The sequence below is a fragment of the Oncorhynchus keta genome, chromosome 35, assembly GCF_023373465.1.
Source record: "Oncorhynchus keta strain PuntledgeMale-10-30-2019 chromosome 35, Oket_V2, whole genome shotgun sequence".
NCBI classification, from domain to species: domain Eukaryota; kingdom Metazoa; phylum Chordata; class Actinopteri; order Salmoniformes; family Salmonidae; genus Oncorhynchus; species Oncorhynchus keta.
Genome location: NC_068455.1, coordinates 69,970,381 through 69,998,232, shown reverse-complemented (window position 1 = coordinate 69,998,232; position 27,852 = coordinate 69,970,381). Strand labels below are relative to the sequence as shown.

The window sequence follows — 27,852 nt, the reverse complement described above, 5'->3', positions numbered from 1 at the left end:
AACGATTTTATGCACTGATATAAAAATAAACATGTACGTTCAATAAAGATAGAAGTCAAGGCATGGGTCAAGAGAAAAACATAAGCAAACCACGTGTGGCATATAAATGAGTCCACCAGCATTTTATAAACACATGGCGCTATTTTATCAAAATAATGTGGTTGCCATTATAGGGGCGAGTGTGGTAATTGACCAATCAAACATCAACATACCCGACAGACTAACAACGGGGAGGGAGGGGGAAAACTGAGAGGGTAATTCATTATTTCGAGTCGTTTATGCTTGGCGCCAGTGTGGGCAACAAAACAGCTAGCTAGATGTTACATAATTCTTAATCAGAAGAAAAAGGATGCATTTTATATTTGTATCGATTTTTAACAAAACGGGTGTATTTTAATGTGTATATATATTTTTTTTCCAAAAAATATATACAATAAAAAAAGGTAATATATCAACCATAGAGGCACATCTTGAGGAGAACTGAACGTAACCACCGTGCATATATCGAGAAGGAAAGAAACATCTCTTTTGATATAGGTTTCAAGGCGTGGAAAGTGCGAGAAAACAGCAACCACGCTCATTCGGCCTGTGCTGCTCTGAGAAGCCAGGAGCTGGAGTTTGAAGGTGTAAAATACTCGCGATGTCGGTAAACTTGGACAAGGAAGCGTACTACCGCCGAATCAAGCGATTATATGGCAATTGGAAGGTAATTAGCACGATATAAATATTTGTATATTAAACTAGTAAAAGCTGGATGCTGGCACGGCGGGGAGCCACGTTTTTAAAGTGCGTTTTTTGACTTTGTTTTCAGCATGCGTGATTGCCATGGTTGGTTTTGTAGCTACAGAAGCGCAAACCGCAATGATCAATTTGATTATATAGACTTACATGTAGTTATGAAACACTTGTAGATTGAATACATTCAGGAGACATTACACATCCTAAAAATTATAGTTACAACATGGTCACTTATTATGCATTGTATATTATCCACCAAGTCAGGCTGTTAACGTTAGCTATGCTAATATATAGTTAACTAGCTAACCAGCCATATCTGGCACTTTGTGGAACAACCACTTTAGCACGTTGCCAGTCCAGCAAAATATTCATTCATTCTGAAGTTTCACCAAAATACGTTGTCAGAAAGTACCATGGAATGTTTTTGACAGATTGCTAGCCAGTTGCCTCTTGTCCACATAACTAACATCAAAGTTTGACATTTTCAAGCTAGCATGCTACTGTAGCTAACTAGCTTTAGATCGCGCCAAACAGGCACTGAATTGTTGCATGCGCTTCTTTCTTTTGAGGGCACAACGATTGATCTCAACATCTGCATTTGAATGCCAACCAGTAAAGTTCACTAGCAACTTTCTCTCAATCTTCATTGAGATAAAGCAATAGATATAGTTATCAACATTAGCTAACATGTTCTTAACTGGTTAGCTAACTTTCCATTTATTCATACTTAACACCTGCACTCAAAAAGAACAAGCAACGTGTCGACCACGACTGTGGCTAACTACCTTTTTTGCTCACTGGTTGACTTAGAAATGTTTCACATTGTTCAAGCTATGTTAATCAACAAGTATCTATTTTTCTCTATTAGAAAGGAGAAGATGAGTTTGGCAAAGTGGATGCCATGGTGGTCTCCGTCGGGGTGGACGAAGAGATAGTGTATGCCAAATCCACTGCCCTGCAGGTAAAACTCATGGACTTAACCCCTTCCAGGAGTTATTCCTGACTGAGCTCATCAGGGAAAATTGTGTGCACGTGTATAAGTGCATTCAGAAAGTATTCAGACTCCTAGACTTTTTTCTAAAAATGTTTACATTAGTCTAATTATTCTAAAGAATATATTTTTTTATTTCCCCCCTCAATCTACACACTATCCCATAATGACAAAGCAAAAACTGGTGTAGAAATTTTTCCAAATGTAAAAACCTAACATATTTACATAAGTATTCAGACCCTTTTCTCAGTACTTTGTTGGAGTTCCTTTGGCAGCGATTACAGGCTCAAGTCTTCTTGGGTATGACACTACAAGCTTGGCACTCCTGTATTTGGGGAGTTTCTCCCATTCTTCTCTGCAGATCTTCAAGCTCGATCAGGTTGGATGGGGAGCGTTGCTGCACAGCTATTTTACGGTCTCTCTGGAGATGTTTGATCGGGTTCAAGTCCGAGCTCTAGCTGGGCCACTCAAGGACATTCGGAGACTTGTCCCAAAGCCACTCCTGTGTTGTCTTGGCTGTGTGCATAGGGTTGTTGTCCTGTTGGAAGGTGAACCTTCACCCAGTCTGAGAACCTGCTCCAGAGCACTCAGGGCTTCATCAAAGATCTCTCTGTACTCGTCTCTGTTCATCTTTCCCTTGATCCTGACTAGTCTCCCAGTCCCTGCTGCTGAAAAACATCCCCACAGCATGATGCTGCCACCACCATGCCTAACCATGGGGAGGGTGCCAGGTTTCCACCAGACATGATGCTTGGCATTCAGGCCAAAGAGTTCAATCTTGGTTTCATAAGAACAGTGAATATTGTTTCTCATGTTCTGAGAGTCCTTTTGGGAAACTCCAAGCAGGCTGTCATCTGCCTTTTACAGAGGAGTGTCTTCCGTCTGGCCAACACCATAAAGGCCTGATTGGTGGAGTGCTGCAGAGATGGTTGTCCTCCTGGAAGGTTCTCCTATCGCCACAGAGGAACTCTGGAGCTCTGTCAGTGACCATCGGGTTCTTGGTCATCGCCCACACCAAGGCCCTTCTCCACCGATTGCGCAATCTGGCTGGGGCGGCCAGCTCGAGGAAGTCTTGGTGGTTCCAAACTTCTTCCATTTAAGAATGGAGGCCAGCATGTTCTTGGGGACCTTCAATGCTGCAGACAATTTTTGGGACCCTTCCCCACTTTTAATTTTTATTTTATTTTTATGACACACTCAAGAACCTCCAGACGCTAACCAGCTAACTAGCTACAAGCTATTTAGTCATTGTTATTTAAAAAAAAAAACCTGGATAACACTCGCCAGCCCAGCTTCCCTGCCCATCCACCGCTGCCCCCTGGACACTGATCTCTTGGCTACATAGCTGACGCACGCTGGACTGTCCATTAATCACGGTACCCCATTCTGCTTGTTTGTTTATCTGTCGGCCCAGTTGCCTAGTCAACGCCATTTTACCTGCTGTTTGTTGTGCTAGCTGATTAGCCTCGCCTACTGTTTTTAGCTAGCTTTCCCAATTCAACACCTGTGATTACTGTATGCCTCGCTGTATGTCTCTCCCAAATGTCAATATGCCTTGTATACTGTTGTTCAGGTTAGTTATCATTGTTTTAGTTCACAATGGAGCCCCTAGATCCACTCTGCATACCCCTGTTACCTCCTTTGTCCCACCCCCCACACATGCGGTGACCTCACCCATTACAACCAGCATGTCCAGAGATACAACCTCTCTCATCATCACCCAGTGCCTGGGCTTACCTCCGCTGTACCCGCACCCCACCATACCCCTGTCTGCGCATTATGCCCTGAATATATTCTACCATGCCCAGAAACCTGCTCCTCTTATCCTCTGCCCCCAACGCTCTAGGCGACCAGTTTTGATAGCCTTTAGCCGCACCCTCATACTACTCCTTCTCTGTTCCGCGGGTGATGTGGAGGTAAACCCAGGCCCTGCATGTCCCCAGGTACCCTCATTTGTTGACTTCTGTGATCGAAAAAGTCTTGGTTTTATGCATGTCAACATCAGAAGCCTCCTCCCTAAGTTTGTTTTACTCACTGCTTTAGCACACTCTGCTAACCCTGATGTCCTTGCCGTGTCTGAATCCTGGCTCAGGAAGGCCACCAAAAATTCAGAGATTTCCATACCCAACTATAACATCTTCCGTCAAGATAGAACTGCCAAAGGGGCGGAGTCGCAGTCTACTGCAGAGATAGCCTGCAAAGTAATGTCATACTTTCCAGGTCCATACCCAAACAGTTTGAACTACTAATTTTGAAAATTACTCTCTCCAGAAACAAGTCTCTCACTGTTGCCGCCTGCTACCGACCCCCGTCAGCTCCCAGCTGTGCCCTGGACACCATTTGTGAATTGATCGCCCCCATCTAGCTTCAGAGTTTGTTCTGTTAGGTGACCTAAACTGGGATATGCTTAACACCCCGGCAGTCCTACAATCTAAGCTAGATGCCCTCAATCTCACGCAAATCATCAAGGAACCCACCAGGTACAACCCTAACTCTGTAAACAAGGGCACCCTCATAGACGTCATCCTGACCAACTGGCCCTCCAAATATACCTCCGCTGTCTTCAACCAGGATCTCAGCGATCACTGCCTCATCGCCTGTATCCGCCACGGAGCCGCAGTCAAACGACCACCCTCATCACTGTCAAACGCTCCCTAAAACACTTCTGTGAGCAGGCCTTTCTAATCGACCTGGCCCGTGTATCCTGGAAGGACATTGACCTCATCCCGTCAGTTGAGGATGCCTGGTCATTCTTTAAAAGTAACTTCCTCACCATTTTGGATAAGCATGCTCCCTTCAAAAAATGCAGAACCAAGAACAGATACAGTCCTTGGTTCACTCCAGACCTGACTGCCCTCGACCAGCACAAAAACATCCTGTGGCGGACTGCAATAGCATCGAATAGCCCCGTGATATGCAACTGTTCAGGGAATTCAGGAACCAATACACGCAGTCAGTCAGGAAAGCTAAGGCCAGCTTCTTCAGGCAGAAGTTTGCATCCTGTAGCTCCAACTCCAAAAAGTTCTGGGACACTGTGAAGTCCATGGAGAACAAGAGCACCTCCTCCCAGCTGCCCACTGCACTGAGGCTAGGAAACACGGTCTCCACCGATAAATCCATGATTATCGAAAACTTCAATAAGCACTTCTCAACGGCTGGCCATGCCTTCCGCCTGGCTACTCCAACCTCGGCCAACAGCTCCGACACCCCCCCGTAGTTCCTCACCCAAGCCTCTCCAGGTTCTCCTTTACCCAAATCCAGATAGCAGATGTTCTGAAAGAGCTGCAAAACCTGGACCCGTACAAATCAGCTGGGCTTGACAATCTGGACCCGCTATTTCTGAAACTATCTGCCGCCATTGATGAGAGCAGAGGGAGAGAGTTAGCGCAACCCCTATTACCAGCCTGTTCAACCTCTCTTTCATATCGTCTGAGATCCCCAAGGATTGGAAAGCTGCCGCAGTCATCCCCCTCTTCAAAGGGGAGACACCCTGGACCCAAACTGCTATAGACCTATATCCATCCTGCCCTGCCTATCTAAGGTCTTGAAAGCCAAGTCAACAAACAGGTCACTGACCATCTCGAATCCCACCGTACCTTCTCCGCTGTGCAATCTGGTTTCCGAGCCGGTCACGGGTGCACCTCAGCCACACTCAAGGTACTAAATGATATCATAACCGCCATCGATAAAAGACAGTACTGTGCAGCCGTCTTCATCGACCTCGCCAAAGCTTTCGACTCTGTCAATCACCAAATTCTTATCGGCAGACTCAACAGCCTCGGTTTTTCGGATGACTGCCTTGCCTGGTTCACCAATTACTTTGCAGACAGAGTTCAGTGTGTCAAATCAGAGGGCATGCTGTCCGGTCCTCTGGCAGTCTCTATGGGGGTGCCACAGGGTTCAATTCTCGGGCCGACTCTTTTCTCTGTATATATCAATGATGTTGCTCTTGCTGCGGGCGATTCCCTGATCCACCTCTAAGCAGACGACACCATTCTATATACTTTCGGCCCGTCATTGGACACTGTGCTATCAAACCTCCAAACGAGCTTCAATGCCATACAGCACTCCTTCCGTGGCCTCCAACTGCTCTTAAACGCGAGTAAAACCAAATGCATGCTTTTCAACCGATCGCTGCCTGCACCCGCATGCCCGACTAGCATCACCACCCTGGATGGTTCCAACCTTGAATATGTGGACATCTATAAGTACCTAGGTGTCTGGCTAGACTGCAAACTCTCCTTCCAGACTCACATCAAACATCTCCAATCAAAAATCAAATCCAGAGTCGGCTTTCTATTCCGCAACAAAGCCTCCTTCACTCACGCTGCCAAGCTTACCTAGTAAAACTGACTATCCTACCGATCCTCGACTTCGGCGATGTCATCTACAAAATGGCTTCCAACACTCTACTCAGCAAACTGGATGCAGTCTATCACAGTGCCATCCGTTTTGTCACTAAAGCACCTTATACCACCCACCACTGCGACTTGTATGCTCTAGTCGGCTGGCCCTCACTACATATTCGTCGCCAGACCACTGGCTCAGGTCATCTACAAGTCCATGCTAGGTAAAGCTCCGCCTTATCTCAGTTCACTGGTCACGATGGCAACACCCATCCGTAGCACGCGCTCCAGCAGGTGTATCTCACTGATCATCCCTAAAGCCAACACCTCATTTGGCCGCCTTTCGTTCCAGTACTCTGCTGCCTGTGACTGGAACGAATTGCAAAAATCGCTGAAGTTGGAGACTTTTATCTCCCTCTCCAACTTCAAACATCAGCTATCCGAGCAGCTAACCGATCGCTGCAGCTGTACATAGTCTATAGGTAAATAGCTCACCCTTTTCACCTACCTCATTCCCATACTGTTTTTATACTGTTTTTATTTATTTACTTTTCTGCTCTTTTGCACACCAATATCTCTACCTGTACATGCCCATCTGATCATTTATCACTCCAGTGTTAATCTGCAAAATTGTATTATTCGCCTACCTCCTCATGCCTTTTGCACACATTGTATATAGACTGCCCATTTTTTTCTACTGTGTTATTGACTTGCTAATTGTTTACTCCATGTGTAACTCTGTGTTGTCTGTTCACACTGCTATGCTTTATCTTGGCCAGGTCGCAGTTGCAAATGAGAACTTGTTCTCAACTAGCCTACCTGGTTAAATAAAGGTGAAATAAAAAATAAAATCTGTCCTTCGACACAATCCTGTGTCGAGGCTCTACAGACGATTCCTTCGACCTCATGGCTTTGTTTTTGCTCTGACATGCACTGTCAACTGTGGGACCTTTTTATATAGTCAGGTGTGCCCCTTTCCAAATCACATCCAATCAAGTTGTAGAAACATCTCAAGGATGATTGATAGAAATAGGATGTACCTGAGTTCAATTTCGAGTCATAGCAAAGGTTCTGAATATTTACGTAAGGTATTTCAGTTTTTTACTGTTTTTGCTCTGTGTTGATTGAGGGTTAAAAAAAATGTAAATCCATTTTAGAATAAGGTTGTAATGTAACAAAGTGGAAAATGGGGGAAGGTGGTCGGAATGCACTGTATGTTATGGATTCTGTTCTGAAGAAACCTCGGTAGTTTACACTCCAGCATAAGCATATTGCATGGAGTAATTCAAATACCCTCTCATCCTTCCTTTCCAGACATGGCTGTTTGGTTATGAGCTGACAGACACCATCATGGTGTTCTGTGAGTCTAAGATCATCTTCCTGGCCAGCAAGAAGAAGGTGGAGTTCCTTAAACAGGTGGCTGTAACCAAGGGCAATGAGAACGCCAACGGGGTTCCACCAATCACACTGCTCATCAGGGAAAAGGTAAGCGTTGATTGGTAGACTCGGGATGTTCTATCCCTGATTTGCTGTCAATGCGTATTCCCCCATTTCAAGACAGTTCTTTAATGTGTGTGGCACAAGAAGTTGGTGTGACCGTTTGTGTGTTTGAAACAGTGTGTGTGAGTGCATGCACTCATGTCAATGTGTTTGAGCAGAAGGATAACGCTTTAACACTCCTCTCCCCCTCCTTCCCTCAGAACGAGAGCAACAAGGTTAACTTTGAGAAGATGGTGGAGGCGATCAGGGCCAGTAGGGAGGGCAAGACTGTGGGTGTGTTCAGCAAGGACAAGTTCCCCGGCGAGTACATGAAGAGCTGGAACGACATGATCACTGCCGAGGGCCTGGAGAAGGTGAGCGGAAGGAGGAATGTGGGGGAAAAGGGAGGGAGGGGTGAGATGGGTTGATATTTTATTATCATTGTTTCCATGTGGTATCAATTTGCAGAATGGTGGGTAGCTGGTCTGTGGCGGGAGGCAGTGTTGCATTAAAGAGACTCGCATGTAGCTAGTTATTGGTCTGCAGCAGGTCACAATCCTTATGGGCTCTCCCTGCCTCCATCACCCTCTAACCTCCCCCCAGGTGGACATCAGTGCGGTGGTGGCCTACACCATTGCCGTGAAGGAGGATGGGGAACTGGCTCTGATGAGGAAGGCTGCAGCCGTCACCAGCGACGTCTACTCAAAGTTCTTCAAGGAGCGGGTCATGGAGATCGTGGACGCAGACGAGGTAAGCTTTGTAGTCACGCTCATTATCCGCTCCTCCATCGCCTGTAGACGGGTGCAACATCCCAGCAACAACATTGATATGATATAGCCATCCTGGAAAGCCACTGTTATCATTCAGACCGGTGCAGTCAAATTGGGCCAGACTGACCCACTACCAATTTAAGATCTAGACTGCATGTCCAAATAGTTTTGAACCATCTCATTTTGTCCCCAAGATGATAGAAACAAAGCATTGCTTCCTGAATGTGTTCTCTCCTCTGTTCCCTAACAGAAGGTGCGCCACAGTAAGCTGGCTGAGTCTGTGGAGAAGGCAATCGAGGAGAAGAAGTATCTGGGGGGAGTAGACCCCTCCACGGTCGAGATGTGTTACCCCCCCATTATTCAGAGTGGGGGCAACTACAGCCTCAAGTTCAGCATCGTCAGGTAAGCAGCTGCTTCCTGTTATGTTCATGTTTTATGTATCCCTATATTTCTGTTATTACGGTGCTGTCACTCTGTTATTAGTGCTCCTGCACAGGAGTCTCAGTTGATGGACCTGAGTGTAATGGCGACGATGTGAAGTAAACGTTGTTCAACTGGAGCCTAGTCGTTGTCATTTTGAGTTAACATTGGTAGCAGATGATGGCTAATAACTGCAATGTTAGAGGGAAAAGCAAGAGATACAGCAATGGAAATATTCGTGTAGGATTTGAACAAGGATGACGGTATGGGAACTTTGATCAGAGCACTGGATTCTGTGTGTAAAGAAGAGAAAGACCGTGCCTACGAGGCATATTATAATAATAATATAATATATGCCATTTAGCAGACGCTTTTATCCAAAGCGACTTAGTCATGTGTGCATACATTCTACGTATGGGTGGTCCCGGGAATCGAACCCACTACCCTGGCGTTACAAGCGCCATGCTCTACCAACTGAGCTACAGAAGGACCACGTATTCAAACGTTGACAGTGTAGAGACATTTCGGGTTGCGATGACGGACTACATCATTGATTTGGAACAGAGGTACAATAGGATGCGCAAGTACGACATGGTTCTCCGGATGCAGTGTTAGCTTTCAAGTTGCTAGATACTACTGCCTGTCTGGATGGTATAGGTGGAACAGTTGGCTTTGGCTGCTTGTACTGTGCTGACCTTTGCGTCATTGAATTCGGCACTAAAAATTATTTTTGATGGAAAGACGGATGGAATGCAAGTGGGGGAGGCGGAATATTACACTGAGCAGCAGAGAAAAGGTGCCAACAAGTCACGTTCTCAAGACAACCAGACGAGGGCGCCATTGCCTGGCACAAATCCACTGGACAGATATGAAAGGAGATCAAAATATGCTATTTGTCAGAGCACTTACCATTGGGTTAAAGACTGTCCTCATAAAAATGAACAAGTTAAACTAACAGAAAAATGTAAACAGAGAGAGAGAGCAGTGTACCATTACACTGTTTTCAAACTAATCTGCTTTTGAGATCTTTATAGTTGAATCCTTCGGTTCCGCTGTGAGTGATACTGCATGGACACGGACAGCGTGTGGCGCAAAATGGCTTGATAGCGTTGTCAGTGAACTAATAATGAAAGAAGTACAAAATATGACTGACACACTAAGCAACAAAGCTTTCAAATTTAAAGATGGGATAATTGTCCATTCTACCAAGAGTTTAAGATACCAGTAAACATTGGTCAGACGAAGAGACGTTGAAACAGAGGTGGTCCCTACAGATATCCCCTTACTATTAAGCAAAGCTTCCCTCAAGAAGGCAGGGGCTGTACTAGACATAGAAAATGACACGGCAGTGATGTTTAAACAACCAGTGACCCTTGAACTTACTACATCGGCCCACTATTGTGTAAACATTTTAGACAGACGTCAGAGTCCATGTAAAAATTAGATTGTGACGTACACAGAAACACAAAGTATTGTTAACTTCACAAACAGTTTGGACATGCTACAGCTGACAGACTTCATAAATGACTCCACAGTTAAGGGAATAATGATGAGATTATTTCCATTCTACTGCAGATAGTTAACAGTTGTGAGACGTGTCAGAAATACAGCAAACCTAAGCCCAAACCGGCTGTTGGTTTGCCACTGGCTTCCAAGTGCAATGAAACAGTGGCCGTAGAACTACATGAGCCTGGACCAAGTGTGTGGTACCGTCACATAACCCACCACTTGACACGCTTCAGTGCTGGAAGCCTTGTGGATACATAGAAACCCAGTGACATCGTAAAGAACTTCATTCACTCCTGGATATGTGTGCACGGCCCGCACCAGAAATTATACAGTGACACAATGGAGGAGAATTCAATAATAATGAAATAAGAGAAATGGCAAAGAAATTCAACATGGAAGTAAAGCAACTGTTGCATACAGTCCGTGGAGCAATGGACTTCTGGAGAGACACAATCAAACACACAGAGATCATGCTGAAAGTGAAGCAAGACAATGGATGTGACTGGAAAACACCCCTAGATTGGACTTTGATGGCAAGAAACTCAATGCACAATGTTCATAGTTACAGCCCATAGCAACTAGTGTTGGGGCAGAACCCTACTCTTCCCTCTGTACATGCAGTGAGAAAAGCGTTCACTGAAGCTGAGTGTTCAGAGAATTCACAGGGCTCTGCGTGAACCGCTATGTCCCGCAGATGAGTAATACGGGACTGGAAACAAAGTACACTACAAATGAGTTGACTGTCAAGAGTGGAAAGGACCGGGACTAGTCATTGGCCAAGATGGTGTGGTGATATTTGTGAGACACGGAGGCACCATTGTCAGGTTGCATCACTCAAGATTGCGGAAAGTAAATGATCAACAAGATGTAGGAGCTGTTGCTGAGTATCAGCCTCCCACTGAAAATAACAAAAAGGACACATTAACAGACACAAATCTACCAGATGTCGGATCCAATGATACAGACACTGAAACTGACACAGGAAATGGAGCAGAGAACTTCAACCATGACAGGTAATACTGTTGTGTTCAAATTAGGAAAAACGTTCATCGACATGTGTAAAGACAATGTGGTTGTTCCAGTCTGAAAACTGGACAAACTGTTAAATACATGGACAGAGAAAGTGGTATTCCACACACAGCAACAGTCATTGGACGAGCAGGAAAAGCCAAAGGAAAACACCAGAACTGGTACAACTTGCAGTACTCTGAACCAGCTACACTTTCTGGTACAACAGGGCCAGCTGACCTGAAACAGAAGGACATTCAAAATGATGTACTTGAAACAAAAGACGTGTCATTTGACTCGGCTAAACTATATTAGATCAGTAATTGGAGGAAAAATTGAGTGTTTTGAGGAAGTCAGACATTGGACAAAAATGTCTCAACAAGGTGGGTGTGTACCCTTAACCGGAATAGTGCCTAAATCATGTCTAGTTGCTAGAGGTTTAGAGGAGCTGGCTGCTAAAGAACTCCCAAACGACTCACTGGCATGTGCCTCAGTCACTCAGATTGCTGCTGACGGTGATCTGCCAGAGAAAATGGAAACTTCATTCCATAGACATCAAATCTGCGTTTTTGCAGGGAACGGAGCTGTCAAGGGACAGTCACATCTGACCTCCGCCTGAAGCTAAGAGCGAAGGAACACTGGAAACTAAAAAAAAAAGTGTGTGTATGGCCTGGCAGATGCATCAACTGGTACAACAAAGTGAAGGCAACAATGCTGAGTACAGGTGGAAACATGTCAAGTGGATCCTGCAGTCTTCTATTGGCTTGATCAAGACTGCAATGTGACTGGACTACTTGCCTGTCATGTTGATGACTTCATCTGGGGTGGCTCACAGACCTTTGCTACAACTGTGATTCCACACCTCAAAGCTGTTTTCCTGGTCCACCACAAAGGAACAGCCTGCTGACTGTCAGACTAAAAGGGAGCATCCGGTCTTGTGTTCCTAAAGTAATGGAAAGTGGCAACTTGAGTAATACAAATAAAAACCTTGTCACTCAACCCATTTGTAATGGGGAACTTAAATAATACAGGGGACATTTTAATTATTTTGTTTTATTTGTCTAAAGAAAAGTGGGAGATTGTTAAGTTCATATTTTAAGGATGCCTATATTTCTGTTATTACGGGGCTATCACTCTGTTAGTGCGCCTGCGCGGGTAGTCTGTTGAAAGACCTGTCCTGAGTGTAATGGCGACGATGTACTGTGGTAGTACGGTGAAGTAAACGTTGTTCAACTGGAACCTAGTCGTTGTGTCACTTCCATGGCGACGTCTTCAACGACCGTCCCCACTGATGTATATTTCTTTAACCTAGTTTCAGTGCTCAACCATAACATGCAAAACAATTTTTTTATTGACGGGTTAATCTAAAATGTGACCCATTTTGATCATAAAGACCAACTTCTTTCTGTATCACACATACAGTACCTGTCACTGCAGACTCATAAAACGTTATAACACCTTTTATAACACTGCTCTAACTCTTCAGCGATAAGAACCACATGCACTTTGGGGCCATCACCTGTGCCATGGGGATCCGCTACAAATCGTACTGCTCCAACCTGGTCCGGACCCTGATGGTGGACCCCCCACAGGAGATGCAGGACAACTACAGCTTCCTACTGCAGGTGGAAGAGGAACTACTCAAAGAGCTCAAACACGGTGAGGGATGGAAGGGAGATGCAGGGTGTTAGTGTTTTACGGGGTAGAGTACATGATTTACGTAACCTGACTTTATTTCAAGTTCTTTCCCTCTTACCCTGTTCTCTGTAGGTATAAAGATCTGCGATGTGTACAATGCCGTGTTGGACTACGTCAAGAAGGAGAAGCCCGACCTGGCGTCCAAATTCACCAAGAACCTAGGGTAGGACAAACGCACTTACCTTCTCACACACATGGCCTCCTGTATTGATCATTAGGCTTGGGCGGTGATCCAGATTGTCATACCTTCGTACCGACCTTGTGCCATTCCAGCGATGAACACACAGGACACTATTTTCAAAGCCCACTGATCCTCTTCAATCCGAAGTACATGTAAAATCCCATAGAGAATGGTAACTTAATGCTAATGAGCGCATAGTGTACATTTTATACAGTCTCTGACCTAGAGTATTTGCAGTCTAATAAAACGCATGAGCTGGCGCACACCCCATAAATGTTGGTCGATGTGCTGACTAACGGCGGGTCAGCTGTAGGCTATGTGGTCAGCTGTAGGCTATGTGGTCAGCTGTAGGCTATGTGGTCAGCTGTAGGCTATGTGGTCAGCTGTAGGCTATGTGGTCAGCTGTAGGCTATGTGGTCAGCTGTAGGCTATGTGGTCAGCTGTAGGCTATGTGGTCAGCTGTAGGCTATGTGGTCAGCTGTAGGCTATGTGGTCAGCTGTAGGCTATGTGGTCAGCTGTAGGCTGTGCCGCCTTCAAGATCACCCTGAATCTCAGTGCAAGAGGCGTCACTGTAGCACCTGGTTCGAATCCAGGCTGCATCACATCCGGCCGTCATTGGGAGTCCCATAAGGCGGCACACAATTGGCCCAGCATCGTCCTGGGTAGGCCGTCAATGTAAATAAGAATTTTTCGTAACTGACTTGCCTAGTTAAATAATACAAATATCAAGAAGGCATAGTGATGCGAACACGTGTTCACATGTACTTTTGGTCCACCAGCCGCAGTAGCTGGCGAATACCCTTATTTTACCAGCCACATTTCATTCTGAAAGAAATTAGTGAAGATTAATCACAGAACACAGTACCTGCTTTCTCCTCTAGGTTAGATATTTTCTCTTCCAGAGCTGACACTCATTCTTTTTTTTTTTTCAACATGGGTTTTGTATTGTATAGGGAAGAAAGAAAAAAAACTTCTCCCAAATGCTCTGTGTAACCACCTGCCAATTTGTCTGGTAAATATTACGGTATACTGCCCAAGCCTATTGAGGATAGAGTATGTATCGTGTTGATTTTGTGCGTCCCCTCTCCCTGCTGTAGATTTGCCATGGGGATAGAGTTCAGAGAGGGTTCCCTGGTCCTGAACAGTAAGAACCAGTACAAACTGAAGAAAGGTGAGCACTCAAGTCACTGTAGTGTCTTACTGACTATAAGTAGGATACTTTGTAGACATGGTGTTTTGTGAGTGTCTCATACAGAGGCCATTTTAAATGGTGTGTAGAGCGGACACTCATCACTGTGTTTTACAGGCATGGTACTGAGCATCAGCCTGGGGTTCGCTGACCTGGTGAATAAGGAGGGGAAGAAGGAGGAGCAGAAGAAATACGCCCTGTTCATAGGAGACTCTGTACAGATCAACGAGGTAGGAGAGGGGAACGATGATGAGGGCGGGGGAAATGTGCCCTGTTCATAGAATATACAGATCAACAAAGTAGAATATATTTCAAACCCTTTTTATTTATTTTTTAACTATATGTTTGACAGTCACTTTGTTATCTATCAATCACATTTGAGTTGTGATATTCGCACAGTGATGGCAGTAAAGAAACACGTATAATGTATATCTTTAAGGATGATCCAGCGACAGTTCTCACTCCGGTCAAGAAGAAGATAAAGAACGTCGGAATCTTCCTAAAGGTACGAAAGATGTCCGCCGTCTCTCTCTGCTTCTTGATTCATTCTTTCCCTCACAAACCCTGAAAGATGCATATCTATTTGAAATGTTTAGTTAGGGCTCCATGTCCCCTGTTTATATTTAAGCAACAAGGCCTATGGTATATTGTCTGACATACACGAGGCTGAAATACTGTTTTGGCCAATCAGTATCAAGGACCCAAACTACCCAATTTAGCCCCCCCAAAAATACGATTTGTTTCTTCTTGACAGAACGATGAGGAGGAAGATGATGAGGAAGATGCTGACGATGCAGAGGAACTACTGGGGAAGGGAGCACGTGGACAAGCTTTACTCCAGGACAGGACTAGGGTGGGTGTTTGTGTCTGTGTATGTGCTTGAGAGAAATTCGCTATACTTACACCATCTCAGTTTGTGTGTATGAGCTGAAACGCTGTCTTTTTGATTGGTCAGAATGTGAGAAACTGTTATTTATTTGGGCAGAACGAGATGACGGCAGAGGAGAAGAGGCGGGCTCACCAGAAGGAGCTGGCCAATCAGGTGAACGAGGAGGCCAAGAGACGTCTGACGGAACAGAAAGGAGAGCAACAGGTCCAGAAGTGAGTGAACGAGAGAATTACGAGATATTTATAGTATTTATAGGAAGAACGAGATTTATAGTATTATGTTGGTCTAAATTATCTTTCGTAGAAAACAACTAGAACATACATTTGCATGATTAAATAATTAATGATTTCACTCCCTATGTTTATGTAGATCGTCTTTCCAAAAATGTGTGACGTCACCAATGAATGAAATGATTTTCCAGGTCCAGAAAGTCCAATGTCTCCTACAAGAACGGCTCTCAGATGCCTCGTGAGAAAGATATTCGAGACATGAAGATTTTCATCGACAAGAAATATGAGACTGTTGTTATGCCTGTCTTCGGTATCGCCACCCCTTTCCATATCGCTACCATCAAGGTACACCTCTCTCTCTCTCTCACACACACACACACACACACACCAATCACAATTTGACTGAATTTGAGACTATACCTATCTGAGGATTAAAAAAAAAAACATTTCTGTGTCCCTCTGTCTGTGTAGAACATCAGTTCGTCTGTGGAAGGAGACTGGACGTACCTGAGGATAAACTTCTATGTTCCCGGCAGCTCTCTGGGACGCAACGAGGGCAACATCTTCCCCAACCCTGATGCCACCTTTGTCAAAGAAATGTGTGTCTGAGTGCCCATGTACTGCATGTTTCAGTGTGTCTGAGTGCCCATGTACTGCATGTTTCACTGTTGTCAACTATCAAGAAGATGGACTGATTGTGTGTGTGTGTGTGTGTGTGTTGTATCCATCTTTATCCACCTGCTGCTGTGTCTGATGTTGCTCATATCCCCCCCACCCTCAGTACGTACCGGGCGTCGAACCTCAAGGCGCCTGGCGACCCAACAGTCCCGTCCACTAACCTCCAGAACGCCTTCCGCATCATCAAGGAGGTGCAGAAGCGCTATAAGACCCGGGAGGCTGAGGAGAAGGAGAAGGAGGGCATCGTCAAGCAGGACTCGCTGGTCATCAACCTGAACCGCTCCAACCCCAAACTCAAAGACCTCTACATCAGACCCAACATCGCCCAGAAGAGGATGCAGGGGTCGCTGGAGGCCCATACCAACGGTGAGGAAAAGGTTCCATTAACAAGGAATTGAGAGAGGAGAGGAATGGAGGAACGAACAGAGGGGAAAGAGAATGGTTGAGGTTCTTCGCAGATCACAGCGTTGCTGTAAAGACCGAGAATGCTGTGTGCTCTCAATCAACATTTGTCATTTAGCTGACTCTCTTACCCAGAGTGACTTACAGGAAATGCATCCATCTTAAGATGGCTGGGTGAGACAACTACATATCAGTCGTAGTAAGCGTATTTTTCTCTAAAAAGTGTGTCCCTCCAGCCTCAACGAACCTGGTAAACAACATGTCTGTCTGTCCAGGACAGAACCTGGTAAACAACATGTCTGTCTGTCCAGGACAGAACCTGGTAAATAACATGTCTGTCTGTCCAGGACAGAACCTGGTAAATAACATGTCTGTCTGTCCAGGACAGAACCTGGTAAATAACATGTCTGTCTGTCCAGGACAGAACCTGGTAAATAACATGTCTGTCTGTCCAGGACAGAACCTGGTAAATAACATGTCTGTCTGTCCAGGACAGAACCTGGTAAACAACATGTCTGTCTGTCCAGGACAGAACCTGGTAAATAACATGTCTGTCTGTCCAGGACAGAACCTGGTAAATAACATGTCTGTCTGTCCAGGACAGAACCTGGTAAATAACATGTCTGTCTGTCCAGGACAGAACCTGGTAAATAACATGTCTGTCTGTCCAGGACAGAACCTGGTAAATAACATGTCTGTCTGTCCAGGACAGAACCTGGTAAATAACATGTCTGTCTGTCCAGGACAGAACCTGGTAAACAACATGTCTGTCTGTCCAGGACAGAACCTGGTAAACAACATGTCTGTCTGTCCAGGACAGAACCTGGTAAATAACATGTCTGTCTGTCCAGGACAGAACCTGGTAAATAACATGTCTGTCTGTCCAGGACAGAACCTGGTAAATAACATGTCTGTCTGTCCAGGACAGAACCTGGTAAACAACATGTCTGTCTGTCCAGGACAGAACCTGGTAAATAACATGTCTGTCTGTCCAGGACAGAACCTGGTAAATAACATGTCTGTCTGTCCAGGACAGAACCTGGTAAATAACATGTCTGTCTGTCCAGGACAGAACCTGGTAAATAACATGTCTGTCTGTCCAGGACAGAACCTGGTAAATAACATGTCTGTCTGTCTGTCCAGGACAGAACCTGGTAAATAACATGTCTGTCTGTCTGTCCAGGACAGAACCTGGTAAATAACATGTCTGTCTGTCTGTCCAGGACAGAACCTGGTAAATAACATGTCTGTCTGTCTGTCCAGGACAGAACCTGGTAAATAACATGTCTGTCTGTCTGTCCAGGACAGAACCTGGTAAATAACATGTCTGTCTGTCCAGGACAGAACCTGGTAAATAACATGTCTGTCTGTCCAGGACAGAACCTGGTAAATAACATGTCTGTCTGTCTGTCCAGGACAGAACCTGGTAAATAACATGTCTGTCCAGGACAGAACCTGGTAAATAACATGTCTGTCCAGGACAGAACCTGGTAAATAACATGTCTGTCCAGGACAGAACCTGGTAAATAACATGTCTGTCCAGGACAGAACCTGGTAAATAACATGTCTGTCCAGGACAGAACCTGGTAAATAACATGTCTGTCCAGGACAGAACCTGGTAAATAACATGTCTGTCCAGGACAGAACCTGGTAAATAACATGTCTGTCCAGGACAGAACCTGGTAAATAACATGTCTGTCCAGGACAGAACCTGGTAAATAACATGTCTGTCCAGGACAGAACCTGGTAAATAACATGTCTGTCCAGGACAGAACCTGGTAAATAACATGTCTGTCCAGGACAGAACCTGGTAAATAACATGTCTGTCCAGGACAGAACCTGGTAAATAACATGTCTGTCCAGGACAGAACCTGGTAAATAACATGTCTGTCCAGGACAGAACCTGGTAAATAACATGTCTGTCCAGGACAGAACCTGGTAAATAACATGTCTGTCCAGACAGAACCAGTAAATAACATGTCTGTCCAGGACAGAACCTGGTAAATAACATGTCTGTCCAGGACAGAACCTGGTAAATAACATGTCTGTCCAGGACAGAACCTGGTAAATAACATGTCTGTCCAGGACAGAACCTGGTAAATAACATGTCTGTCCAGGACAGAACCTGGTAAATAACATGTCTGTCCAGGACAGAACCTGGTAAATAACATGTCTGTCCAGGACAGAACCTGGTAAATAACATGTCTGTCCAGGACAGAACCTGGTAAATAACATGTCTGTCCAGGACAGAACCTGGTAAATAACATGTCTGTCCAGGACAGAACCTGGTAAATAACATGTCTGTCCAGGACAGAACCTGGTAAATAACATGTCTGTCCAGGACAGAACCTGGTAAATAACATGTCTGTCCAGGACAGAACCTGGTAAATAACATGTCTGTCCAGGACAGAACCTGGCAAATAACATGTCTGTCCAGGACAGAACCTGGCAAATAACATGTCTGTCTGTCTGTCCAGGACAGAACCTGGTAAATAACATGTCTGTCTGTCTGTCCAGGACAGAACCTGGTAAATAACATGTCTGTCTGTCTGTCCAGGACAGAACCTGGTAAATAACATGTCTGTCTGTCTGTCCAGGACAGAACCTGGTAAATAACATGTCTGTCCAGGACAGAACCTGGTAAATAACATGTCTGTCTAGGACAGAACCTGGTAAATAACATGTCTGTCTAGGACAGAACCTGGTAAATAACATGTCTGTCTAGGACAGAACCTGGTAAATAACATGTCTGTCTAGGACAGAACCTGGTAAATAACATGTCTGTCTAGGACAGAACCTGGTAAATAACATGTCTGTCTAGGACAGAACCTGGTAAATAACATGTCTGTCCAGGACAGAACCTGGTAAATAACATGTCTGTCCAGGACAGAACCTGGTAAATAACATGTCTGTCCAGGACAGAACCTGGTAAATAACATGTCTGTCCAGGACAGAACCTGGTAAATAACATGTCTGTCCAGGACAGAACCTGGTAAATAACATGTCTGTCTGTCCAGGACAGAACCTGGTAAATAACATGTCTGTCTGTCCAGGACAGAACCTGGTAAATAACATGTCTGTCTGTCCAGGACAGAACCTGGTAAATAACATGTCTGTCTGTCCAGGACAGAACCTGGTAAATAACATGTCTGTCTGTCCAGGACAGAACCTGGTAAATAACATGTCTGTCTGTCCAGGACAGAACCTGGTAAATAACATGTCTGTCTGTCCAGGACAGAACCTGGTAAATAACATGTCTGTCTGTCCAGGACAGAACCTGGTAAATAACATGTCTGTCTGTCCAGGACAGAACCTGGTAAATAACATGTCTGTCTGTCCAGGACAGAACCTGGTAAATAACATGTCTGTCTGTCCAGGACAGAACCTGGTAAATAACATGTCTGTCTGTCCAGGACAGAACCTGGTAAATAACATGTCTGTCTGTCCAGGACAGAACCTGGTAAATAAATAACAGAATGTCTGTCTGTCCAGGACAGAACCTGGTAAATAACATGTCTGTCTGTCCAGGACAGAACCTGGTAAATAACATGTCTGTCTGTCCAGGACAGAACCTGGTAAATAACATGTCTGTCTGTCCAGGACAGAACCTGGTAAATAACATGTCTGTCTGTCCAGGACAGAACCTGGTAAATAACATGTCTGTCTGTCCAGGACAGAACCTGGTAAATAACATGTCTGTCTGTCCAGGACAGAACCTGGTAAATAACATGTCTGTCTGTCCAGGACAGAACCTGGTAAATAACATGTCTGTCTGTCCAGGACAGAACCTGGTAAATAACATGTCTGTCTGTCCAGGACAGAACCTGGTAAATAACATGTCTGTCTGTCCAGGACAGAACCTGGTAAATAACATGTCTGTCTGTCCAGGACAGAACCTGGTAAATAACATGTCTGTCTGTCCAGGACAGAACCTGGTAAATAACATGTCTGTCTGTCCAGGACAGAACCTGGTAAATAACATGTCTGTCTGTCCAGGACAGAACCTGGTAAATAACATGTCTGTCTGTCCAGGACAGAACCTGGTAAATAACATGTCTGTCTGTCCAGGACAGAACCTGGTAAATAACATGTCTGTCTGTCCAGGACAGAACCTGGTAAATAACATGTCTGTCTGTCCAGGACAGAACCTGGTAAATAACATGTCTGTCTGTCCAGGACAGAACCTGGTAAATAACATGTCTGTCTGTCCAGGACAGAACCTGGTAAATAACATGTCTGTCTGTCCAGGACAGAACCTGGTAAATAACATGTCTGTCTGTCCAGGACAGAACCTGGTAAATAACATGTCTGTCTGTCCAGGACAGAACCTGGTAAATAACATGTCTGTCTGTCCAGGACAGAACCTGGTAAATAACATGTCTGTCTGTCCAGGACAGAACCTGGTAAATAAATCCAACATGTAACTGTCTGTCTGTCCAGGACAGAACCTGGTAAATAACATGTCTGTCTGTCCAGGACAGAACCTGGTAAATAACATGTCTGTCTGTCCAGGACAGAACCTGGTAAATAACATGTCTGTCTGTCCAGGACAGAACCTGGTAAATAACATGTCTGTCTGTCCAGGACAGAACCTGGTAAATAACATGTCTGTCTGTCCAGGACAGAACCTGGTAAATAACATGTCTGTCTGTCCAGGACAGAACCTGGTAAATAACATGTCTGTCTGTCCAGGACAGAACCTGGTAAATAACATGTCTGTCTGTCCAGGACAGAACCTGGTAAATAACATGTCTGTCCAGGACAGAACCTGGTAAATAACATGTCTGTCTGTCCGTCCAGGTTTCCGTTTCACGTCCGTCCGTGGGGACAAAGTGGACATTCTCTACAACAACATTAAACACTCCCTCTTCCAGCCCTGTGACGGAGAAATGATCATCGTACTGCACTTCCACCTCAAGGTGTGTGTGTGACCTTAGGCTAAGTACAAGATGTCTGACTTTCTATGCATTGGTCATCAAGCTGTGGGTATTTGGGTCTATGCTTTCCCCTGTGACACTTGGAGTGGTCTTGATTTAGTTTAGATGTGTGTGTCCATTTTGACTAATCCCACCCGTCTCGTCCTCCATCAGAACGCCATCATGTTTGGTAAGAAGCGTCACACAGACGTGCAGTTCTACACAGAGGTAAATATGAGATTAAATAAAGATGTTATCCTATGTTTTATCTTACCTTATTATATTGTCTTAATATTGTCTCATCCTACCTTATCTCTTAGGTGGGTGAGATCACCACAGACCTGGGCAAGCACCAGCACATGCACGACCGCGACGACCTGTACGCCGAGCAGATGGAGAGGGAGATGAGGCACAAGCTCAAGTCTGCCTTCAAGAACTTCATTGAGAAGGTGGAGACCCTCACCAAGGAGGCGCTGGAGTTCGAAGTGCCCTTCCGAGACCTCGGGTATGAGGGGTGGGCGGGGTGGAGGAAAGTGATCGGAGGGATATTGACAGGGTTAAGTCATTTTGAGAAAGTGAGTATTTAAAGGAAACGTTCACCCACTTTGAATTTTGTATACTTTTTGTGCCTCTTTGAGTGATGTTCCATTGATTCCCGAGGACATTTCATGTTTTAATGTGTATCTGAGCGATGGCTGAGTTTTGCATCATATGATGGGGGACTCTTTCCTTTAAGCACGGAGTTGGGTGTTCAAGTAATGAACTGTATGAAACTGTTGAAGTTACTGTGTGTGTTCAGGTTCCAGGGCGCCCCCTACAGGAGTACCTGTCTGCTGCAGCCCACCTCCAGTTCCCTGTGTAACACCACTGAGTGGGTGAGTGCCTGCTAGTACTGTTACCGCTCCTGCCGCTAGTACTGTTACTGCTGCTAGTACTGTTACCGCTCCTGCCGCTGGTGTTCAGTAGTAGTAGTACAACACCTTCCATGATATATCCAGCAGCACTGCTTGCTTACTCCCATGTGTTTTAAACCAAGTTAGGCCTTGAGGCAGATATTTGACTACAGATCTAATAATAAAATCCTCAGTAGGTTAAAATTCCATCCTCCTTTCATTCCATCCTCCCTCTCTCCTTCCCCGTCCTCTCCTTCCCCGTCCTCTCCTTCCCCGTCCTCTTCTCCTTCCCCGTCCTCTCCCTCTCTCCTTCCCCGTCCTCTCCTTCCCCGTCCTCTCCTTCCCCGTCCTCTCCTTCCCCGTCCTCTCCTTAAAATCCTCTCCTTCCCCGTCCTCTCCTTCCCGTCCTCTCCTTTCCTCTCCTTCCCCGTCCTCTCCTTCCCCGTCCTCTCCTTCCCCGTCCTCTCCCTCTCTCCTTCCCCGTCCTCTCCCTCTCTCCTTCCCCGTCCTCTCCCTCTCTCCTTCCCCGTCCTCTCCCTCTCTCCTTCCTCTCCCTCTCCTTCCCCGTCCTCTCCTTCCCCGTCCTCTCCCTCTCTCCTTCCTTCCCCTCTCTCCTTCCCTCCCTCTCCTTCCCCGTCCTCTCCCTCTCTCCTTCCCCGTCCTCTCCCTCTCTCCTTCCTCTCCCTCTCTCCTTCCTCTCCCTCTCTCCTTCCTCTCCCTCTCTCCTTCCTCTCCCTCTCTCCTTCCTCTCCCTCTCTCCTTCCTCTCCCTCTCTCCTTCCCCGTCCTCTCCTTCCCCGTCCTCTCCCTCTCTCCTTCCCTGTCCTCTCCCTCTCTCCTTCCTCTCTCCTTCCCCGTCCTCTCCCTCTCTCCTTCCCCGTCCTCTCCTTCCCCGTCCTCTCCCTCTCTCCTTCCCCAGCCTCCGTTCGTGGTGACTCTGGATGAGGTTGAGCTGGTTCATTTTGAGCGTGTTCAGTTCCACCTGAAGAACTTTGACGTGGTCATCGTCTATAAGGACTACAGCAAGAAGGTCACCATGATCAACGCTGTGCCCGTCAACTCACTGGACCCCATCAAGGAGTGGCTCAAGTAAGTACATCAATTAACCTAGACTAGTTTTTCTGACTAGATTACTATTCTACTGCCTTTCCTCAAAGTCCCACCCACAGTGATTGATTGACAGGTCTGAAACCCTACTAACTCTGACTCACAAACATCCTGCCCCGTCATCTGAAAATTCCACCCACAGTGATTGACACGCCAAACTCTTAGTGGTAGTTCACCCAAATTACAAAATGACATTGGTTTCTTTATCCTAGGTGTCGACAGCAGTAGATCCAATAACATACATAATTTTAAAGAACAAGCATTGTGGCATTTCATATTTTGCAGTAAAACTAAATATTACTTTTAATTTCAAGATAACGGGTTTAATGTTAAAGGTTCTCTTCCTTACTAAATAGTCCTTATCATGTAGGTCTTGGCCTCTACTATATCCAAAACAAGTAACACACTGAATGCACACATTTTCAGTCATTTTAATTGTAGTCTTTCTACTGAATGCCTCAACTCATCTTACCAATCTGGGAGGTAAAGTTGTTAAACTATTTAATAATTTAGCTGTGCATTTCGGATGGAATCAAGGCATTAGAATGTACCAGATGCCACCACAAATGGACCTTGTTCTGCCGCTCAAATTCAGGGGACATACCCCTCCCCTGGCTGGCTACTTTTCTTCTGTTTGGCTGGCGACTCCATGAATCTACGGAAAACACGGATTAACCAATTAGTCAGTCCACTCACTGGACCCCATCAAGGAGGGGCTGAAGTACATCAATTAACTAATAAATACCTTAACCAATCAAATTATTAGCCGGTCTGTCAACACACTCGACCCCATCAAGGAGGAGCTGAAGTCGACTGGATCCGTGTGGCTCAGTTGGTAGTGTGGCACTCGCAACGCTAAAGTCGTGGGTTTGATTTCAGATCTGCAACCAATACGAAAATGTAAGCACATCTGTAAAACGCTCTGGATTGTGTCTGCTAAATGTCATATAGCCATCAACCAATCACTTTATGGATTTAGCCTCTTCCTTTTTAACTGTGAATTTGTTTTTGGGGGAAAGGAATTAGATTTTTAATTGTTTGTGTTTTAGTAGAGTTTTACCAAGTGTTGCTCCTCAAAATAAATAAATTCTTTAAATACCTGTCTCGTTCTCCTGTGTCCCCCCCTCTCTCTCTCCACCCCACCTCTCTCTGTGTCTCTCGCTCTCTGTCGCTCTGTCTGTCTCTCTGTCCAGTTCCTGTGATATCAAGTACACAGAGGGGGTCCAGTCTCTGAACTGGACTAAGATCATGAAGACTATAGTGGACGATCCAGAGGGCTTCTTTGAACAGGGGGGCTGGTCTTTCTTAGACCCGGAGAGCGAGGTGTGTGTGTGTATGTTATTGCAAGATACAAAACAGTGTTCAAATGAAGATGTTGGACAAATGTATTTCTCTCTCCATCTGTCTCAGGGGGAAGGAGCAGCGGATGACTCTGAGTCGGGGGAAGACGAGACATTTAACCCCTCGGCAGACGAGAGTGAGGCAGAGGAGGAAGACAGTGCTGAAGATTATGACTCTGAGAGCGAGGACTCCGGTAATGGTAAGAAGTCATGTTGAGACAGACACACACACACACAAATATACAGATACTTAGTAGTGTATGTGGCCGTGTGTATTTCAGACTACAGTGCGTCGCTGGGCAGTGAAGAGGAGAGCGGTAAAGACTGGGATGAGTTGGAAGAGGAGGCCAGGAAAGGTGAGTCTACTCTACATTCTCCCAAAGGAGGGAGAAACCTATCTTACCATCCCTGAAGCAAGAGGTACCATCGCTTGCTGCTCCATGGTAGAGGAACACTGGAGAATAATACATCTTGGTTATCTGATGTGAATTGGAACTTCTTCGCTGACCTACAGTGCCTTGAGAAAGTATTCGGCCCCCTTGAACTTTGCGACCTTTTGCCACATTTCAGGCTTCAAACATAAAGATATAAAACTATATTTTTGTGAAGAATCAACAACAAGTGGGACACAATCATGAAGTGGAACGACATTTATTGGATATTTCAAACTTTTTTAACAAATCAAAAACTGAAAACTTGGGCGTGCAAAATTATTCAGCCCCTTTACTTTCAGTGCCGCAAACTCTCTCCAGAAGTTCAGTGAGGATCTCTGAATGATCCAATGTTGACCTAAATGACTAATGATGATAAATATAATCCACCTGTGTGTAATCAAGTCTCTGTATTAATGCACCTGCACTGTGATAGTCTCAGAGGTCCGTTAAAAGCGCAGAGAGCATCATGAAGAACAAGGAACACACCAGGCAGGTCCGAGATACTGTTGTGAAGAAGTTTAAAGCCGGATTTGGATACAAAAAGATTTCCCAAGCTTTAAACATCCCAAGGAGCACTGTGCAAGCGATAATATTGAAATGGAAGGATTATCAGACCACTGCAAATCTACGGTCCTTCTGTAGCTCAGTTGGTAGAGCAAGGCCTGGCCGTAGAATGTATGCACCTGACTGTAATGTATAAACTTTCAGCTCATACAAGGAGAAGACTAATCAGAGATGCAGCCAAGAGGCCCATGATCACTCTGGATGAACTGCAGAGATCTACAGCTGAGGTGGGAGACTCTGTCCATAGGACAACAATCAGACGTATATTGCGCAAATCTGGCCTTTTTGGAAGAGTGGCAAGAAGAAAGCCATTTCTTAAAGATGTCCATAAAGTGTCGTTTAAAGTTTGCCATAAGCCACCTGGGAGACGCACCAAACATGTGGAAGAAGGTGCTCTGGTCAGATGAAACCAAAATTGAACTTTTTGGCAACAATGCAAAACGTTATGTTTGGCGTAAAAGCAACACAGCTCATCACCCAGAACACACCATCCCCACTGTCAAACATGGTGGTGGCAGCATCATGGTTTGGGCCTGCTTTTCTTCAGCAGGGACAGGGAAGATGGTTAAAATTGATGGGAAGATGGATGGAGCCAAATACAGGACCATTCTGGAATAAAACCTGATGGAGTCTGCAAAAGACCTGAGACTGGGACGGAGATTTGTCTTCCAACAAGACAATGATCCAAAACATAAAGCAAAATCTACAATGGAATGGTTAAAAAATAAACATATCCAGGTGTTAGAATGGCCAAGTCAAAGTCCAGACCTGAATCCAATCGAGAATCTGTGGAAAGAACTGAAAACTGCTGTTCACAAATGCTCTCCATCCAACCTCACTGAGCTCAAGCTGTTTTGCAAGGAGGAATGGGAAGAAATTTCAGTCTCTCGATGTGCAAAACTGATAGACATACCCCAAGCGACTTACAGCTGTAATCGCAGCAAAAGGTGGCGCTACAAAGTATTAACTTAAGGGGGCTGAATAATTTTGCACACCCAATTTTTCAGTTTTTGATTTGTTAAAAAAGTTTGAAATATCCAATAAATGTCGTTCCACTTCATGATTGTGTCCCACTTGTTGATTCTTCACAAGAAAATACAGTTTTATATCTTTATGTTTGAAGCCTGAAATGTGGCAAAAGTTCGCAAAGTTCAAGGTGGCCGAATACTTTCGCAAGGCACTGTATGACATCTTTGTCCCCGTGTGTTTTGATATTGACTCCTGTAATGTGAAATCAGTTTCAAATGTCTGTCTCGCGCCTCCTCTCCTAGCCGACAAAGAGTCTCACTATGAGGACGCGGAGGAGACCTCGTCGGCTAAGCGGAAGGGTCGCTCGTCAGCCCCGCCTCCCAGCGCCAAGAAGAAACGCCGCCACTGAATGGCACCACCACCAGACTGTCTCACCTACGCACACACTGCCAAAAACATTGTTGATTCAATCCCCCTCTAATTCATCTTGGCTCTGTCATTTCCCTTCGTCTGTCTCTCTCACACACACACACACACACGCGCGCGCGCTATACGATTTGTATATAGAGGTAGTAGCACCCCCATGCGTTTGTATTAGGCCGTGAGTGTCGTGATTAAATGGGCATATCGTACCTGACGGTAGGCAGTTCATTCCTCTCTCCATTCCTTTGGCAACTCATTTCCCTGTTTCCAAGGGCCAGGTGTGTGTGTTTTGAAAGGGTTTTAATTGCAAACAATTGTTTTTCTGTTCAATTGTTTCTAAACCAATATAGTAAGCAGTGATGATGATACAGTATCTTCTGCTAAGCATTTTTACAAGATTTAGTCTAAACAAATAATCTTCCTTTCTACCGTTCTTCCTTCTTGGACATCTTTTATTTGTTGAGAGCGATTGATGTGGGGGGGGGAGCAGATATCAATTCCCTTTTCCAATTACTTTTCTTTATGTGGGTTTGTACAGACTGACTGACGCTCAAGAACCTCACAATGTCTCTAATTTCCCCACCACTTTCCTCCATCTTTCTGTTAATCCTGGATAGGTAGACTGTTGAATTGTTAATTCAAAATCCTGATGTTTTTGTAATAAAATTTTTAAAAATA

The 27,852-nt window shown here is 45.1% G+C and overlaps 1 protein-coding gene and 1 long non-coding RNA gene across 3 annotated transcripts; one reads left to right on the top strand and one right to left on the bottom strand.

The window, feature by feature from the left end:
- The first annotated feature begins 264 nt into the window (after positions 1–264).
- LOC118369193 (FACT complex subunit SPT16-like) lies at positions 265–27,852 on the top strand. Its single transcript, XM_052497488.1, has 25 exons — positions 265–706; positions 1,607–1,699; positions 7,390–7,560; positions 7,776–7,928; positions 8,158–8,304; positions 8,575–8,726; positions 12,748–12,920; positions 13,032–13,122; positions 14,239–14,312; positions 14,448–14,560; positions 14,770–14,835; positions 15,085–15,183; positions 15,316–15,431; positions 15,641–15,794; positions 15,921–16,048; positions 16,231–16,493; positions 21,330–21,448; positions 21,620–21,673; positions 21,766–21,950; positions 22,245–22,320; positions 23,257–23,426; positions 24,638–24,767; positions 24,855–24,984; positions 25,066–25,140; positions 27,054–27,852. Exons 1-25 carry the CDS (start codon positions 641–643, stop codon positions 27,158–27,160), a joined length of 3,105 nt encoding a protein of 1,034 aa, XP_052353448.1. The 5' UTR covers positions 265–640; the 3' UTR covers positions 27,161–27,852.
- On the bottom strand, positions 17,845–20,000 carry LOC127916153 (uncharacterized). Of its 2 annotated transcripts, none has more exons than XR_008093636.1 (3): positions 19,359–20,000; positions 19,015–19,166; positions 17,845–17,952 (listed from the first exon to the last, which is right to left on the bottom strand). It is a non-coding gene; the product is annotated as an uncharacterized LOC127916153 (long non-coding RNA). The 2 variants fall into 2 exon arrangements; XR_008093637.1 differs by having other exon boundaries at positions 19,055–19,166.